At 44.7% G+C, this 17,376-nt stretch overlaps 1 protein-coding gene across 1 annotated transcript in view; it reads right to left on the minus strand.

The window, feature by feature from the left end:
* Nucleotides 1–17,376, minus strand: part of cntln (centlein, centrosomal protein) — an 88,276-nt gene that overhangs the window by 11,027 nt on the left and 59,873 nt on the right. The window contains exons 19-24 of the mRNA XM_071521928.1: nucleotides 13,322–13,556; nucleotides 11,483–11,579; nucleotides 8,348–8,474; nucleotides 7,858–7,995; nucleotides 7,230–7,415; nucleotides 3,485–3,682 (exon numbers count right to left, since the gene is read on the minus strand). Of these exons, the coding sequence (XP_071378029.1) occupies nucleotides 3,485–3,682; nucleotides 7,230–7,415; nucleotides 7,858–7,995; nucleotides 8,348–8,474; nucleotides 11,483–11,579; nucleotides 13,322–13,556 (981 nt within the window). The remainder of the gene's footprint in view (nucleotides 1–3,484; nucleotides 3,683–7,229; nucleotides 7,416–7,857; nucleotides 7,996–8,347; nucleotides 8,475–11,482; nucleotides 11,580–13,321; nucleotides 13,557–17,376) is intronic.

Consider the following 17,376-nt stretch of genomic DNA (forward strand, 5'->3'; position numbering starts at 1 on the left):
AATGGCAGGGAATGGCCAGTATATGTGTGCACGCTACTCATGTATAAAGACCTAACAGAGTAGTAGCCTTGTTACTGCTAATGAACATGACTGCTTGGCCATGTACACCTCTGCACTAACGTGCTGCCTCTCTTCTCTTTTAACCCCAGGTGCTGCTGCTCCAAATGATGTGACGAGCCTTGTGCTGCCTCACAGGGACATGGGGAGGGGAAAAGAGTGTGTGTGTGCGTGTGTGTGTGTCCTCCTGGCCCTCCCTAGTTCCCTGGTATCCTCAATGGGGGCTCCTTGGTGATAGCACTAGGGCTAGGCTAATTTCCATGTCTGCCTCATTAGTGACTTCTGCCCAAATAGAGTAACAGAGAGATAGATAGACAGAGAGCAAGGGAGTATGTGTGTGTGTGTGTGTGTGTGTGTGTGTGTGTGTGTGTGTGAGAGAGAGAGAGAGTGAGAGTGAGAGAGAGAGAGAGAGACTCTACGGTGGGCTTCTCGTCACTACTGCCTTATGTGCCTCCCACAGGGGTGAAGAAGGTGTGTGTGTGTGTGCATGTGAGTGAGTGAGAGTGTGTGAGTGTGCTTGTCCCCCCTTGGTAGATGCATAACAATGCACTGACCCTCCGTCTATCATTAGGTGCAAAACAAACTGGCTTGGCAATTATGGCCTTATTACAGCTGGATCATTAACTCCACAACAAGTTGCCCAGGGAGCCTGGAGCCGGCCGACCCTCTCTCTGGTCCTCTGTGGCATGCTATGGAATGGAGAGAGGCAAACAGTGTGCATAGTGCAGCATAGTGTGTGTGTGTAGCAGGTAAGCTGGAGCTTGAGTATACTTACATGCCTTTCTTGCCTGCATCTGTGTACATCCCACTGTTTTGTGTGTGTGTATGCGCGTGTGTGTGTGTGCACGTGCGCGCGCGTGTGTGTGTGTGTGTATGGGCAGCTGAATGTTTTGGCCTTGATAACACAAAGGCCTTTCAGAGCTTTGAAAAATAAATAGAAAGAATAGGTGGCCACCATTCCCATTTCTATAAAAACCCTGAAAACAAGAGTATTTCCAGATTCAGTGCTGTGCTGTCTAAAACTATCAGTTGCACAAATAGATCTTATGACCACATTTCTGACCAGTGAAATGCCTGCAGGAAAACTTATGATTCTTTTGCAGGAAAGCAGCAACAGAGCAACACCATTGCTCAGGAGGAAATAATATACTGTATATATATATATAATAGTGTGTTGAGTTGTTTGATGTAATGTACAGGGTGGGCTAAAAAAAAGCATTGCTTCTGCCCAACCCTTTTTTGGTTATAATAATTTTAATCTCGAGAAATGTACATTTTTTTTTTTGAATGTGAACAACCAAAATAAAGTTCATTCATTCATTCATTCATTCATTCATATAGCCATTTGAAATTATGCTGGTCCCCAAATTTTCCCAAAATGTAACCATTACCAGGACAAATTCATTTGAATGAATTAAAAATACCTGCAATTAAAAAATCCATCGAGTTGCTCCCCTATCAAAACTTATTTTGTTTATTTTCTGTCTAAAAAACAAGTGCAATTATGCTACAAAGTTGCAAACTTCTCCTGCAAATAGTGTTGACAGAAGAAAAAGTTGCCTAACTAAGGGCAAGAAGCTATGTTGGCAACGGAGTGTTCTGATTTAAAAGTAAAACAGATTAAAGCAATCCCACTGAGCCACAAGCTCTCATTCACCACACCGGTATCGCACAACCAAGTGAATACATAAACTGGCTATGCGTTGGATTCGTTGAAAACTACTGGGACATTTTGAGAACCATGTTTCATGTCCTTGTATCCAAAGAAAAGCGCACACTCTACAGTATTTGTGGAATATACACCTGACACTTTGAGTGAGGGTGCTAGAGAAGCTGCAAAAAAGTGATCATATAGTTCCATTTTACATTGATGTTCGCAATGTTGTCTAGTCTCATATGTACTGCCAGACCAGTATAGCTCAGCCTGGTCCAAGCAGGGTGAACCTGATTTTGAGTTAACTTCTATCCCCAGTTGGCTGAGCTCTAGATATAGACGCAGACTTCATATTGCCGCCCCAGTCCTTTACTGTGTCCAGTGGGAGTTTCAATTAGTGCACACCGTGACTGGCCCTCGTTGCTCACTGATACACACTCACACACACACAGATGCACGCACAGACACAAACCACCTCTCTTGGGGTCTATTTCTGACATTCAAACTCACACTCGGTAACGCACGCACACACCAAACCTCTTAACCTCCCTCTGTGACAGAACATTTTCCTATTCTCCAGTGGGTCCCTACCCTCCCAACAGCGCTGTGATCCACGAACGCTCAATTAACACAACAGAAACGCGCACACACACCACACACAGAGAGAGAGAGAGACCCTGCATCCTGCCATTAACCACCATTAACATGACGGAGGAAACGAGTGGAGAGGAGAAGAGAGTGGTTCTACCCGGAGAGGTTTCAGCTCCGATGAGGGGGATTTTTTGTCAAGTGAGAAACTGTGCCCTGTCATCCCCTGGGTGGGGCTGGGCTGCAAGAGGCTAAAATTGGTTTCAAGTGTGAGTAAGTGCCTAGTGCACCCTCTCTCATCTTGTGAGAGATGGGAGGAAGTCCCCAGGGATGGGAGGTTGATTGTAACGTGGAGCTGTTAATTGACGACAAGCCTGGGTATGATCTATGGTAGAGAAAGGGCCCACCAAGTTGGAAAAAGAGTGTAAAAATTCAGACTTTTGGAAGTGGATAACTCAGTAGCAAAGGTTTTCATTTCAACGATGGCTTTCATCATAAAGAAAGAGTTGTACTTATTCAACTTGTGTCATATCAAATCTTATATCAAGTCGACAGGTGTTTCAGGCGTTGACAGGTGTTTCATCTCGTCTAGAGCAAGAACGCTGAATTTAAATGTGGAGCCACATCCTTCCCGGCTGTACTATAACTTCCCTATGTACAATATTAGCAACACTGCTAAGGTGTGTGGTTCACCTTTATGAAAAATTACTTGATGTTTTGCCCTTACTTACACACCCACATATATCAATGCATCAATAAGAGAGGGTCAGACACTAGTAGAGATTTCCACCAAGGCTAAATACTGTTAGATGCAGGTGGACTGAACTAAGAAGAGGAGGCAAATGCTTCTCCATATTTACCTCCATTCTACACCAACGATAAGTAATCTATCTGTTGCCAGAGGATGAGTAGAAGTTGGCTCCTAGCCACTCATATAGAGGAGTCTCAACTGACAGAGAAGATACCCAAAGCAACAACTAGGTATTGACAACATAATGTCTTTCCCATTTCTCTGGAGCAATCACTGAATGAATATGCCCCTGAAAACTTTAGAATGTTTAGAGATTTCAGAGTGTAGGAAATCTATTACAGGTACATTGAGTGCTGTGGGCATAATCTAGACTTATTATGGATCTTCAAGTTAGCGTTTGTATGAAATGTTGATCCGGTGTCTCTTGGCCTTACCTGGTCAGTGTCCATCATGTCTGCCAGGTCATTCTCAGACATATTGAGGATGGAGGCAGCGATGGACTTGGCTTTGATCATGGAATTAGCTGAGAGGCCGCCCTTTGCTGCCACAGCGCTGGCCTGCCTCCACCTCCTCCTCTTCATCAACTGCTGCTTGACCTCTTGAATGTCTCTGAGTATTTCACTGGCCAGGGCCTGAAGGGGGAGGGAGGAGAAGGAATAAAAAAAGAAGAGGGTGATGAAATGGATGTAGAAAAACAAGAGGGATAGCTCTGCCTGGCAGATGAATAAATGAAATTGATCAAGCATGCGCCAGAGAGGCCTAGTACATTATGGAGGAATATTGAGTTTGACACTCTCAGATTCTCTTCGGTTTCGCCTCACGCTCCCTTGTAGGAATGTGGACCTGAGGGTTTTTTGCCCTGTCGATTTAAAGCTGAGGGAACACAGCTTTGATATCAAACGCACCCCAAGTTTTGCTAAAATCTCCACAGAATTGACAGAGAATCATGCATCAGAGAGAGAAAGACAGAGAGAGCTACTGAAAATACAGCCATTCATTTATTTATTTGCTTTCTGAATGTCTCACAGTACAACAGGGCAGCATAACACTGTTAATAATTAAGCTATGAGGAGCTGTTTCAAATGGTGCCCGAGTGAATGGCGAGCGAGACGAGGCAGGCCTGGGACGGCACAGTTGTCGGGCGCTAAATGGGAATTTGCTCTAAATACAGAGAGACAATTAAATGTTAAAACTGCCACTGTACACGAGAAAGTCAATAAAGTAAACTCCCCTTTGCTTCATTTTGAGCTTATTGATCGAGGCAATAATCTTCTGTATCATTCCCCTGTAAGCCTGCTGAAAAGCTGACCTTGGAATAGACAGATGAGAGATAGCTGGAGACAGGAGAGCTCGCAGCATGCACACAAAAACAAAATAAAAAAACAACAAAGAGCAACGTGCTCTTACACAATACACAAAATAACCAAACAAGTAAGGCGTATAGTGTACACACCCACGCTCACACAAACACACAAATACAAACATATGAAAACACTCAAGTGCATTACAGTAACAAGGGTAATCACATGCGGACAGTGGTGAGTAGCAGCAAACATCTCCATTCCTCTGGTTAATTTCACACAGGTGGACCAGGTGCAGTTTACAAAGCCAGAGCTGCTTGTCACAGGAGAGTGCTGTGAGAGGAGGGGGAGACTTGCAGCTGACAATATGCAGAGTTTTGCTATTTGGCTATTAGCAACATCGTATAAAAACGCGTGGAGTTTTGACAGAAACTCAAATGAGACGCGTCTGAAAACCAATGAGATCACATTGTACAAAACCCATCCATGTAAAAAAAAAAAAAACAACCAAACACAACAAATCAAATATACGCAAGTCAGTTCATGGCACTGTGGTTTCGGTCTCTATTCTCATGTAAAAGGTGTTAGAGGATAAAATAATATGACAGAAGTATGACCACAGTTTAATTCCATTCAATTGTCAGCTTGGTAGCACCGCAGAACCACTTTCACAGGTGGCCTAACACTTCTATCTAGGAGTGAAATAAACAGCATAGCACAGATTGAATAAGAACAGGAGCAGAAATCACAGCCATCGTCCATTTCCTGATAAAGGGAGGCAGCTTTAGCCCTTTTTTGGTGATCTAAGAGCTGTGTTTACCCTGAAGGAATACACAGCTCATTAACTAACAGCCGGAGATCCTATTCTTTTATTTACAGCCTAATAGATATTCACTGTCGCTAGTCAAGGGTTACATTCAATTGACCTAAACCCTGCATGTGGAATAATCCAGAAAGAGATTAAGGGGTGAATTTATCACTCATTCTCAGCCCTGGGAGAGACAAAGGAAGGGAGGGGAGTAGACACACACACACACACACATGTTCTTCCATGAGCATGTGCATGCACATGTACGCACACGCACACACACACACACACATTCCATGTATGTATTCAAATAGCTTGTGTGTGTGTGTGTGTTTGTATGTGTGTGTGTGTATGTATGTTTGTCAGGAGCTCTTAGCCTGGCTACTCCCACAATCACTGTAGCCAGAGGGCCAATTTAGACAGGACGAGGATTAGGGCATGGAGATGGGGATCAGATGAGCAACTAAAACATACCCTCTTTAATAACTGGCTACCCCCCGACCCTCTACGTCACACATGCAAGGACACAAAGGGCCATTCAAAAACATAAAGAGCATTGCTGAGGAGAAAATGCTTTAATTTTGTTAGATAATGTAGGCTCTGATGTAAAAAAAAGCTGTTATTTACCGTTGTTCACATAGCCTACATACTGCGGTGAGGAGCATCATTATGTAATTATGTCTTTTATCACAAAAAGAGGTAAACATGTTATTACTTTTGTAGTTTTAGGGAACGGCATTTCACAGTACACCTATAATGACTTCAAATGATCAAATTTTTATTCATAAATTTCTATTCTATTCCACAAACTGAGCACAAACCTGTACTTTTCAGTAGGATGATAAGCCACAATATACTGTGCAAGCGAGCTACTCTGGTGTGTGTATCGTGGTGTAGTCACTGCATGCAGGGCCACTATTTAGCAGTTCAACAGCAGTGCTTATGGCCTGCGGCGTGTGCAGGGGCCAAAAGGGTTCGCTGGCACACAATAAAAAAAAATTCTCCACACACAAACACACACACAGGCACATACAGGCACAAAGACAAAAACACACAAGCTCATAAAGACAGACACACACACACAATCGCACACACAGCCCTCTGGTCCTGATCAATACATGACAAGAGTAAATCTCCTCCGGACGTCAGGCAGTCCAATCAAAGGGCTTGGTATTCTTATAGGGGATCACAGAAGCCAGGGGGAGACAAACAATGATGTGAATCCTCAACAACAACACAATGGCCCCACCAGCCTAGGGTTATGGGAATGGAGGAGAGGAGAGCCCAGAGCGCAAACTGTATTTGTATGCGTGTCTATATATGTGTGTGCTTTTACATGGGATATGGCTTTTGTTTTTTTTTGTTATGTGAAGATTGAGTGCATGCATGTGCAAGTGTGTGTATGTACAGCCATGTGTACGAGTGTGTATGGGCGCAGATTTGAAAAATGGTAGGAAAATCAGAGCTTAGAAAAGGAAGCTGAGGATGGAATCCATCCGGTCCACCTCAGATGCAAGCAAGCCATACTTCAAGAAAAAGAAATGTTTGAGCAACTCGCACAATTTTCTGGCTTGTGAGGCTCGAAGTAACAGATATTAGCCACTAAACTGCATCCATAATCTGCTACTTGATGTATGTGTGTGAGCGTCTGTGTGTGCAAATACACTGCCACCTCTATCTATCTCTGCCAAACTCTCCCCCCCTTTGATAGGCAGGTGTCAGCTCAGCAGAGTTGATGGACAGTCTTTATCAGTCCATGCCAGACACACACACACACACACACACACACACACACACACACAAACACTTACACACACGCACACCTCAAGGTGATGGATTAGGCCTAGACAGAGACAGCAGTGCCCGTTCCCACTGGGTACACAGTATGCTGACAGTGGTGTCCTACACCCTCTAATGTGTGCACGCATGTGATGCGCGCACATATACACACACACATGCGCGCAAATATATATGTACACACACTGACGTCAGTGGATATCAGTGGTTTAAGATGAGTTTGACTGTACAAACCCTGGTTTCATGGCCTTTGATCCCTTGCCCCTCTAGTACCTTGATGAAAGCGTGAAGCTGCTCCAGCTGGGAGTAGGCCTGGCCCAGCCGTCTCTGCAGCAGGTCCAGAGCCTGGGAGCTCTGCTGGGTCAAACCCTCCATCTGCTTGGTGGCTGTCTGTTCCAGTGCAGCCATAGCCTGCTCGCCGGCTCCTACGCGAGCCTGGAGAGACTCCACACGCTGCTCCTGTAGAGACAAGTAGCAGGCAGAACTGCTGGTCATCTGAGACCAAACATGTTTTATTTCAGTAAAAACAAGTACAGATTCTGCACAGTCCCATGACACATTTGTGGTAATGACATATAGTTCTGAGTACAAGAAAAGGACTGTGGGAGAAAATTTTCACAATTAATACAACCTTTCTTCCCTTTTATTAATTAAATACTGCGCAATAAAGAACAGACATAATTTGTAGAAAATGATTTTTTCAAGTGCTGTAAACAGGACAAAGTTTGACAGTGCACATGTATAGAGGAGTGAAGCATCTGACGCCACACTGACTGACCTGAATTTGCCTTGTGATGCCCATGGTGCCGTGGCATAAAACAAATCTATACTCTAATGTAATATTTCAAATGTTCCATATCACACATTTAAGGTGAGATGTGGCAGGCTGGCAGTCTCCTACCTTTTTCTCAAGGTCCTCCTTCAGTTTCGTACAGGAGGCCTCGTACTGGCTCCTCTCTGCGGTTGCCACACTCAGCCTCCTCTTCAGAGACTCAATGAAAGCCTTCCGGTTGGTGGCCTCCTCTGATAAAGTCTTCACCTGGAGAGAGGTGGAGGGAAGGGGAAGTAGGAGGGTGAAAAAAGAGGGGGGTAATACATTTCTATTTTGGAAGAGATATTGAAGGCATTTATCTCAAGTTTCATTCAAACCAGTAACCATCTATTATGTCAGGTCAGGTGACCTGTAACCATCTATTATATAAATACAGGCAAGTGTAAATAGCTGTAGTCGTAATTGTTTCCTGTTCCCATTAGTCATCCAGGAGACTTAATCTCCAGGCTATGAGAAATGCTGAGCACTGCAACACAGCATTTTCTCTGTCATTCTGCAGAAGAGCACCAGACTAATTGAATGCCATCTGATGGTGCCAGCTGTACCGTGCTGCCTCTACCTTCTTCTCCAGCTCCTCCACCTGTCCGCGGTGACTCTTCTCCGTCTCCTGGAGGAACTTCAGCCTCGTCTTCAGGTCCTCCACCAGCTGCCTCTTCATGCTCACGTCCCTCTCTGCGTGACTTGCCCTGGAAACACACACACACACACACACAAAGATGGTATGATGCACAAATTAGTATATATTCTATGCACATATGCCGATCCATGCAAACATACACTTTACACACTCAGACATACAACATCTACACAGAGGTACACACGCACACACACACACACACACACACACACACACACACACACACACACACACACACACACACACACACACACACACACACACACACACACACACACACACACACACACACACACACACACACACACACACACACACACACACACACACACACACACACACACACACAGAGAGAGAGAGCACACACTGAGTACTGGCAGGCACAGTGTCCCCATGCAGTGCATCAGGCATGACAGCTCATTATGACAACTAAATACACTGGCATGCTGTTTGGGGAAGGGGAGAGGGGGTGAAATAAGGATGCATATATAATTCTAACTGGCATATATTAGAACAACTGCTCTGGCGGGGGAAAGCCTGCACTATGTGTGACTGGGGAGTCTTTTTTTGACAAATGGCAATTTGTATCGGCAGTGACACTACTTGAAAGACAAATAAAGTCTTTAACTGTTTATCATTTTTGTTGCTTAGCTAATTGTTACACTAGCCATATATAAAAACCCAACGGCATGGGGGACTTGGTTTGGGAAATACTGATTCTGAAGGGAATACGCTCGGTAAAGTGTTGTTTGTTTGTCTGCTGTACTATGCTGATAATACTCCCCTAAAGAGAGGCAAGGTCCCTGTATTGTAAGCCGTTTGTGTCTTAACTGTTACAAACATGCACCATGTGTCACTTCCCATTTTGATAATCTGCTGTATTGACATGTTTAATATTCCAGCGCTCTACAGAGCCACATTACAGTGGGCCTTGTTTTAAACGGGCTCAGTGTGTTAGCATGTTTTATTCTGTTTTCATAAAAGGCAAATATGAAGCATTTCTCATGGTTGTCTATACCGTGGGGAATCGGAACAAATAGAATAAAGATCATAAGGATGCAGCTAATTAATATGGTTTTTGCTTTTTTTTTTTGTGAAGATGTAGTAGATTTCTCAGCCCCCTCATGCATCATGGCTCGTGTGTTTTAAATAAACAGATGACGCAACGGTAGGGCAAGTGCTTTCTTGTAAGTAAATGTCCCTGTCTCCCTAGGTGGATGAACGCCTGAGGGCAGACTGGCTAAATAAATGTGAGCTTGTCCTATTGGAGTGACATTAAATTAAATGAGAGAGGAGTCTAGCCTGGGGACTTTGGGGGGAGGTAGCGCTGGCTGGTTACCCCATGGATTTGGCCATTAATGAGAAAACCCATATTGAACCTTTCAGATGGCTGTCTGGTGTTGACTTAAAGACGGAGAGCAGCAATAAGAGCCTTAGCAGCTCCCTCTGCCCAAATGCTAATGGCAATTAGATCGACAACATTTATTTTAGATGTTCACTTCTTCTGCACCCCAAAAAGAATAGCGGATAAAAAAGAATGAAGGATATATGGTGCTTCTGCCTGAGTGTGTGATCTGTATTTATGAGTGTTAGTGGAAAGAGAGAAAGAGAGCCTCAAACTACATCCCGATCACTCGCACGTTTGTTCCCTTTGTTCTGCGCTTGTTGGCAATATTGTTCATCAAACATGCGTGTATTGTAATGATAACCGTCAGTGGTCTGAAGTGTGTGTGTGTGTGTGCATGAGAGAGTGCACATTTCTGTGTGTGTTGTTAAGAATGAAGTGCGGCTGGATGTTGCATGTGGCCGATAGACAACAGGGCTGAAGATGAAAGAAGCAGCTTCATAAATAAGGCAGGGCCCTAGTGCCGGATATTGACTGAGGACATGCGGTGTACTTTGAAATTCATTTCTTTTTTTCCCCCTTCTCTTCTTTAAGGCGAAGCAGCCTTGCTCCTGTGTGTGTGCTGAGATGTATATTTCAGAGACGTCTAGACATGTCTTTCATTCTGAGAAGGGGTCCCTCCATGGAGGCAAATGGAGCGCTAGGCTAGAAAGATGGCGAGTTGTGTGTGTGTGTGTGTGTGTGTGTGTGTGTGACAAGAGCCTGAGGAGAGGCTGAGGCTGTCGCGGAAACTCAGCTGAGGGATGTTCACTCTGTCTGGCTGTGATCCGCTATGCTTTGGTCACACACACAAACACATAGCCACTGTGATTGTACACATGCCCTGGATGCATTATTGAGAATGGCAGGCAGAGGACACAACACAGCGTACGAGGCAGAGGGAAAGAGAGGGAGGAAAGCCAAGTGTTTTTTGTACCTTTTTCTCAGTTCAAAAGATGAGATCCTAATGCAGAAAGATGATGCCTTTCATGTCATTGTTCAAATCTTTCCCAATTTCCCAGAGTGAATCGTTTATGGCTGTACATTTTAAGTAAGTAATGCATTGAGTGCTACAGTAGGTGAACCATGTAACTCATTAGGCTTGTGGCCCACAGGCCAGAGTGATGCTGTGTGGGTTTTAGTGTCATGGGCCAAAATGATCCTCCTGCGGCACACCAACACATCAATACACTGCTTTGATCAGCATTCCACATCAACTCCCTACATTAGCAACACCACACTACATGGCACACAGGGCACACGCACGCACACACACGCACATGCAAACTAATTCTCTCAGTCTTTTTTTATTCAACTCGCTCATGAGCTCATACATGCACAGGCATACAGAAAACACGCAAATGCAAATGCACACGCACACGCAAATGATTTGGGTAGAGCAAAAGGATGCAGATGTGGAGTGCAGCAGACAGAGTGCTGCCACACGGTGGAATCAAACACTGCAGATGAGAGCTGCAGAGATGGCGCGAGGATGCAGAGAGAGAGGGAGAGAGAGAGAGAGAGGAGAGAGAGAGAAAGAGATGGAGAGAGTGGTGCAGAAAGAAAGAAAGAGCAAAATGAGAGAGCTATAGAGCAACAAAAAGAGAAACAGAAACAAAGAGAGGCAAAGGGAGAACTTGAAGAAAGGAGGAAGAGAAAAGTGTGAGACTAACTTGTCCTGCAGCTGGCGGAGCTTGTCCTCCTTCTCCAGGAGCTGGCCTCGCAGGGCTTTGTTAGCCGCCACCTGCCTCGTGACCTCCGCACTGTACTCTGGGGAGGGGGGAGACGCACGGCATGTGTGTTTGTTAGTGTGTGTGAGTGTGTGAGACGGGGGGTGGGGATGATTTTGCGACACGGCTGATGACAGGTCAGGCGCAGCATGCCTCCTCATTACAGTTACAGCGGGAGGGTGGAAGGTGCTAAAAGAGGTTAAGAGGGAAACTGTATTTTTCAAAGTGGATGAGATGAGAGGAGTAATTAGGAGAAATAACAATTTATAGGCCTACGGTTCTCCTCCACTGAATATCCTTTACTGGGGAAAATATATGAAAAACATAGGAATTAATATAGTATGTGTACCAATAGAGAATAAAAAAAAATGTCCACATTTATTTACTAATCATTAGATATGAATTTGCCTCTTTAAATTTAAAGTAGTATTGCATCTCTACGGCATGCCAAAGTAGTTGCATAATTTTATTCCTCTTCAACCGTAGTAGATAATATTTGTTAGCAATTACTGATAAATAAATATGTTTTCACTGCATTTGAACAGGAGATTCCTAGGTGAGATTTTTGCAAGCTATACCACTTTAATGCTTTACTCTATTATTATTTTTCTTTTTTCATTGTGTCTCTTGCAGAGGTACAGAGCAGTGCACACACACACACACATACACACTGGAGACAGAGACTCGTGGCTCATGACTACAGGTCGGTTTCTGATCATGAGACTGATGGATATTTGAACGTGCACTTTCGCTTTGGTTTAAAGGGCCTCGTGTCTCTTGTGGGAACTGCACTGGTACAATCTTTGACAACGCTCTCATTCAGTGCGTGCACCCCCACAGCGTGTTCCTCGCCTCTCCCTTTTGCTGTCACCTGACATGACTTCCCGGGCTGTGTGTAACGACAGCAGCAATCTGCTCGGTGACACTGATGAGCCGGCTACAGAGAGGGTGATAATACTGTGGTACCACTCACACCTCATTCCCTATGATGTAGTGCACGTCTCCACTGCTATTCCCCATTTCTCATCTTTCTGACAGGCACTCCATAATAAGATCAAATGATAAGAAACGCTAATTCATGTCGAAATCATGTGCAATTTCAGGTGATGTTAAGTGTAAATTGGAAGGCTGAAGAGCTAAATTTTTTTATGCTACATGAATTGGAAGTAAAACCTTGACAGAGTTTCCTGAGAAAAAGAACACAAAACAGCATCGCGTAAAACCTTGCTAATCTAAACCCCTCATGGACTGGGGGCTGTTCAAACCAGTGAAATGTTTAGGTGACTGAGAAATATTGATGTGTGATAAAATACTACAAAGCATAAATGCACATATTCCAAAACTGGTAGACTGTTTGGCACTGTATAATAACCAGTAAAAAAACAGAAACAGAGAGGAAATTCAAACCAAAATGTGAAAAATTCATAAAATATATTTTTGTCCATTTGGTGTACCAGCAGTCAGTGTGAATGTATGAGGATGGATAAACAAGGTTCCGCTGTATAAATAAAAATGAATGGACTAAATAAAAATGTTTCCAAAGATGTTTTGTGTAAAACAATATGAATGCTCTAATTTCTTTTGGTAAATAACAGACTTTTTAAAATTCTATTTTTTGTGTGTTTTTCCGTCATTCATCCACTCAGGCCTCAGAGTGCACAAAATTAGAAATGACTACAATCATTAATACTTCATACTATTACAAGATTTATCTCATAGGATGCGCACTACAAAGCATGAGGGTGATTCATTAACCCTACTGCTGCAACCCTAGCTAGTAACCACTAACCTTAAGTTTGGCCTGGAGTTGTTTGACCTCGGCCTCCAGGGCCTGGGGGGCGGGGTTAGCTGGGGCGGGCTCGGCCTTGCCCTGGCAGGAGCACTCTGCTTTTGCTGGCGCTGGTGGTGCTGGTGGTGCTGCAGTTTGCTGGGGGAACGTGATCTGCCTCCACTGCTCCAGCTCCATCTCCAGAACCCTCTTCTGCTGCTCCACACCAGCCAGGTCACAGGTCAGCTTCTACAGATGGACAGACAGACAGAATTAGTGGGCTAGGCTACCGCCACCACCACTAACAACAACAGCTGTGTCTATTGGTTGAACAAAACAAACAGCAGCCTACATTTCTGTTACTGAGGATTGTGAGTTAAAAAGTAATGTGAGACATGCTACTGCTACGTGAAACAATGCTTACTCAAAAAAGTTTGAGTCCAGCCAAAACCCAGCTTTCCCTCATTTAGTCTGCAGAGATGTGTGTTGTGAGAAAAGAAAAACAAAATGGAGATAGTGAATTCCTCAGACATTCACAGGTATTTTTTATTTTAAACACACAATACATGAATAGGATAAATGTAGAGACAAAGTGAAGACAACAAGTTTGAAATATGTGCTAGCCATGGGAGAGCTGCAGGCTCTGCTTTAATATTTGGCCTGTGATAAAACTCCTCTTTTTATGCTAATGAGGAGACAGATGTACAGTCTGATGCCCAGTCAATAGGGCCTAATTCTCACTGTGATTGGCATGCATAATAAAACCGTCCTGCAGAATCAGAGAGCACTCTGGGACAGAGGGAGTTTAGCGTTTGGTGAGTGGTTGGGTTTAGAGTGATGTACAATAATGTCACAAGCTTATCATGTACAACGTACAGTGTATCAGTGATTCTGAACATTAGCATTTGAAGCGACCGCTTTTAACCACATGTGAAAAAAAAGCTCATTGCCTGCTTATTAAGGTAATGCAAGGCAGAAACCCGCCTTCATAAGTTTGATTCAATACGGCCACAATTAACTGATCTGATATCATATCAAACATCATGCATGCTTAATGGCACAAATAGGAGAGATGATACAGGAAGATATGTGCTGCACACACGTGTGGTAAATGCTCTCTCTCACACACACACACACACAACACAACACACACACTTGAAACCGCAGAGTCCCAGGGGTTTACTCTCTGCTCTGCATACACAGAGGTTATTGATATCTGGTTGCTGGCTGACACCTTTTAATAGAATCCCTCTTGTTTTAGGTTTCCTCTGCTCTGTTGAAGACGCACATGCCATATCCCCAGAGAGAGTGAGAGACAGAGTGTGTGTGAGAGAGAAAGAGAGAATGAGAGAGAGAGAGACGGAGAGAGAGAGAGAGAGAAATTGGGGCCATGGCTACAGTGGCAGTGGTGCACATATTAAGAGTGGCATTGATGACACTTCCTGTAAGACAGGCTTTGATTTCACGGGCCATTTTCAGCCCTGGTGAGAGATGACACTGACATGGACTCTGATATATTGGGGGTCCATTAGGCTGGGAGAGAGGACACCTCTCTCTCTCTCTCTCTCTCTCTCTCCTCTGGGTAGTGGTCTCACCGATGCTGTTCCAAGTGATACCCAATCATTAGCAGGATAAATAAGGAGACAAGAGGCAAGCCAGCACACCCAAGCACACATACGAATGCACACAGTCACGCACACATAAACCAAGCTAAAGTTTCTCAACACAAGTCAACCCAGAGTAACACTAGCCCAACGTCACCAACACATGATAAATTACTTATTGTACTAGTACTTCCCAATCCACTACTATTGCTGTTGTTGGCCAAACCTTTTATGTGATATGCAGCACAACTAACATAAACTAAATTAAAATAATGTCTAGAGAGATATGATTCCCAGTTCTCCTCGTCTGTGATGTGTCACAGGGATTAAGATGCATGCTTCTGTCATGTGCCATCCTTTTTGTTCTGTCAGTCATGTCTGTTTCACCCCTCTAATCCTGTGATAATCCCAACCCTTTACATGTAGGGAGGAGGGAAGGCCGCTCCACACTTGGAGATAAGGTGGGGGAACTGGGACGAGACGTCACAGTCCATTGCAAACCGAGGTAAACGGGGAGGTAAGGACCGAGCGAGGTAGATAATCCAACCAAATGATCCTGTATTCGGATGATATGCGTGACCGGCACATTTCGTCGAGAGGCAGAATTAGGCTGGTGCGCTTCACCTGTCACCTGAGGTTCCTCTAAGCTCCTTATGCCACCACAAGATGAATATGTAGGGAGGGAGGAGCAGAAAAAAAGGAAGCAAAGTTCTGGATAGCAACTGCTAATTTTTTTCAACACTATTAAAGATAAAGATGTAGAAGAAACGACGAGGGTCAGGATTTTCAGTCATTTGGCAGTTACAGTGAAGGAACCGGGTGGAACTACTTAATGATCAGTCTGCACTCACTCTGTGTGTGTGTAGGTCAGACAGTGCAGCTCTGACAGTCATTGTGCTTTCTATTCCTGACAGAGAGGTCTGCGGGGACAGCATGATGCTGGTGGTGACTGAGTGATGAAAGTGTCACCATGCTGTTGAACACATGTTCCACTTAGGCAGAGACACAGACAGGGCAGAGCGCGGCACGGCACGGCACAGCACACCTTTCTTCCGCCTCTCCATTCCTCTCTCATGTCACGGGCTGCACAGTGTTCAACACATCTCAGCACGTCTTCTCTTCTTCCATGATGGCATATTTGAGCGCATATACAACTCTGCATCACTATCCACACTCATGTGGAAGTAAAGTAAGAGAGAAAGCAAGGGGGAAAGCAAGCAAGGAGGGAAGGAAGGAATGAAGAAATGACTTAATGAAGGAAGGAAGCAAGGAAGGAAGAAAGGAAGGACAGAATGACCAAAGGATCAGGAGACAGCACAACACAAACAAGTCTCTGTGAAACTGCCATGCTACTTCTCACATGACTGCCCCTGTGGAGGCCGTCCTAAGCCAATTACAGGCAGAGAGTGTTGGACGGAGAGTTGGCCAGGACCGGCTGGAACAAGCCCAAAGTCCATCACCTCTTGCCCTTTCCAGAGAGGGCAACAAGACCTGGCTTTGGCCAGTCAGTCTGCTCCAACTTTCTCTGGTGGAGTGGCATTAATACTGCAGGAGGGAAGAGGAAACAAACAGGAAGACAACAACTCCCTCTCTGTCCACTCACTCAAAATAGTGTGTGTGTGTGTGTGTGTGTGTGTGTGCGCCATTACTCCTGTGTCTGTGTCTGAGGTCTCGTTGGGCCCTGGCAATCAACTGTCAGGGTAGGAACACAGGGGCCACTTGCTGGGTAGCAACGCTATGGGGGTTGCACTCTGACCTGTGTGTACAGGTCCAATAAATCCGTACTATTCTATACACTAAACATACAGACATATAGACATATAGATAGAGACACATGCACCTAATCAGGCCTCCAGTGGGCCTCGGCTGGCTGCTGCTATGTCTGCTTTGACCAAAAGAGGCCTCCTGCCAGTCAACAATTGTGTCTGTGTTGTTGATGTGTGTGTGTGTGTGTGTGTGTGCATGCATACATGAGTGTGTACAGAGGGGCCGTGACAGGGAAGATACTGTTTAGGGGCCAAAGTGCTTAGTGTTTTATTTATTGTGTACACCGTGTCTAAGATTTTCCTACCTGGAGGCAGGAACTAAATAACTGAATGTGTGTGTGGCAGCAGACCCTGTGATAACGCAGTCACCTTGTGTGTGTCTGTGCACACAAGCGCACATACGTGTAGAAATATAGCTGCTAGTGACACAGACTGTTGCGGAGAACTGGCTTGTTGAAACATTCAGTGGAAAGAGAGAACAGTAGAGAGAGAGAGAGAGAGAGAGAGAGAGAGAGAGAGAGAGAGAGAGAGAGAGAGAAAGAAAGAGAGAGAGAAAGAGACAGAGAGAGAAATCCTCCTTTCCTCTGCTCCGTGGTGCTGACCTCCACAGGCGAGGGTAGGCCTGTCAGCCACACTTATTAAGCATGATAAGGGCAAAGGAGCTGCTACCGCTGCACCCCAGCCCCCAGCAAATACAAA

The sequence above is a fragment of the Centroberyx affinis genome, unplaced genomic scaffold (genome assembly GCF_046629955.1).
Source record: "Centroberyx affinis isolate AG114_WGS23_722 - 3 ecotype Tasmania unplaced genomic scaffold, CSIRO-AGI_Caff_v1 ptg000944l_1, whole genome shotgun sequence".
NCBI lineage: Eukaryota > Metazoa > Chordata > Actinopteri > Beryciformes > Berycidae > Centroberyx > Centroberyx affinis.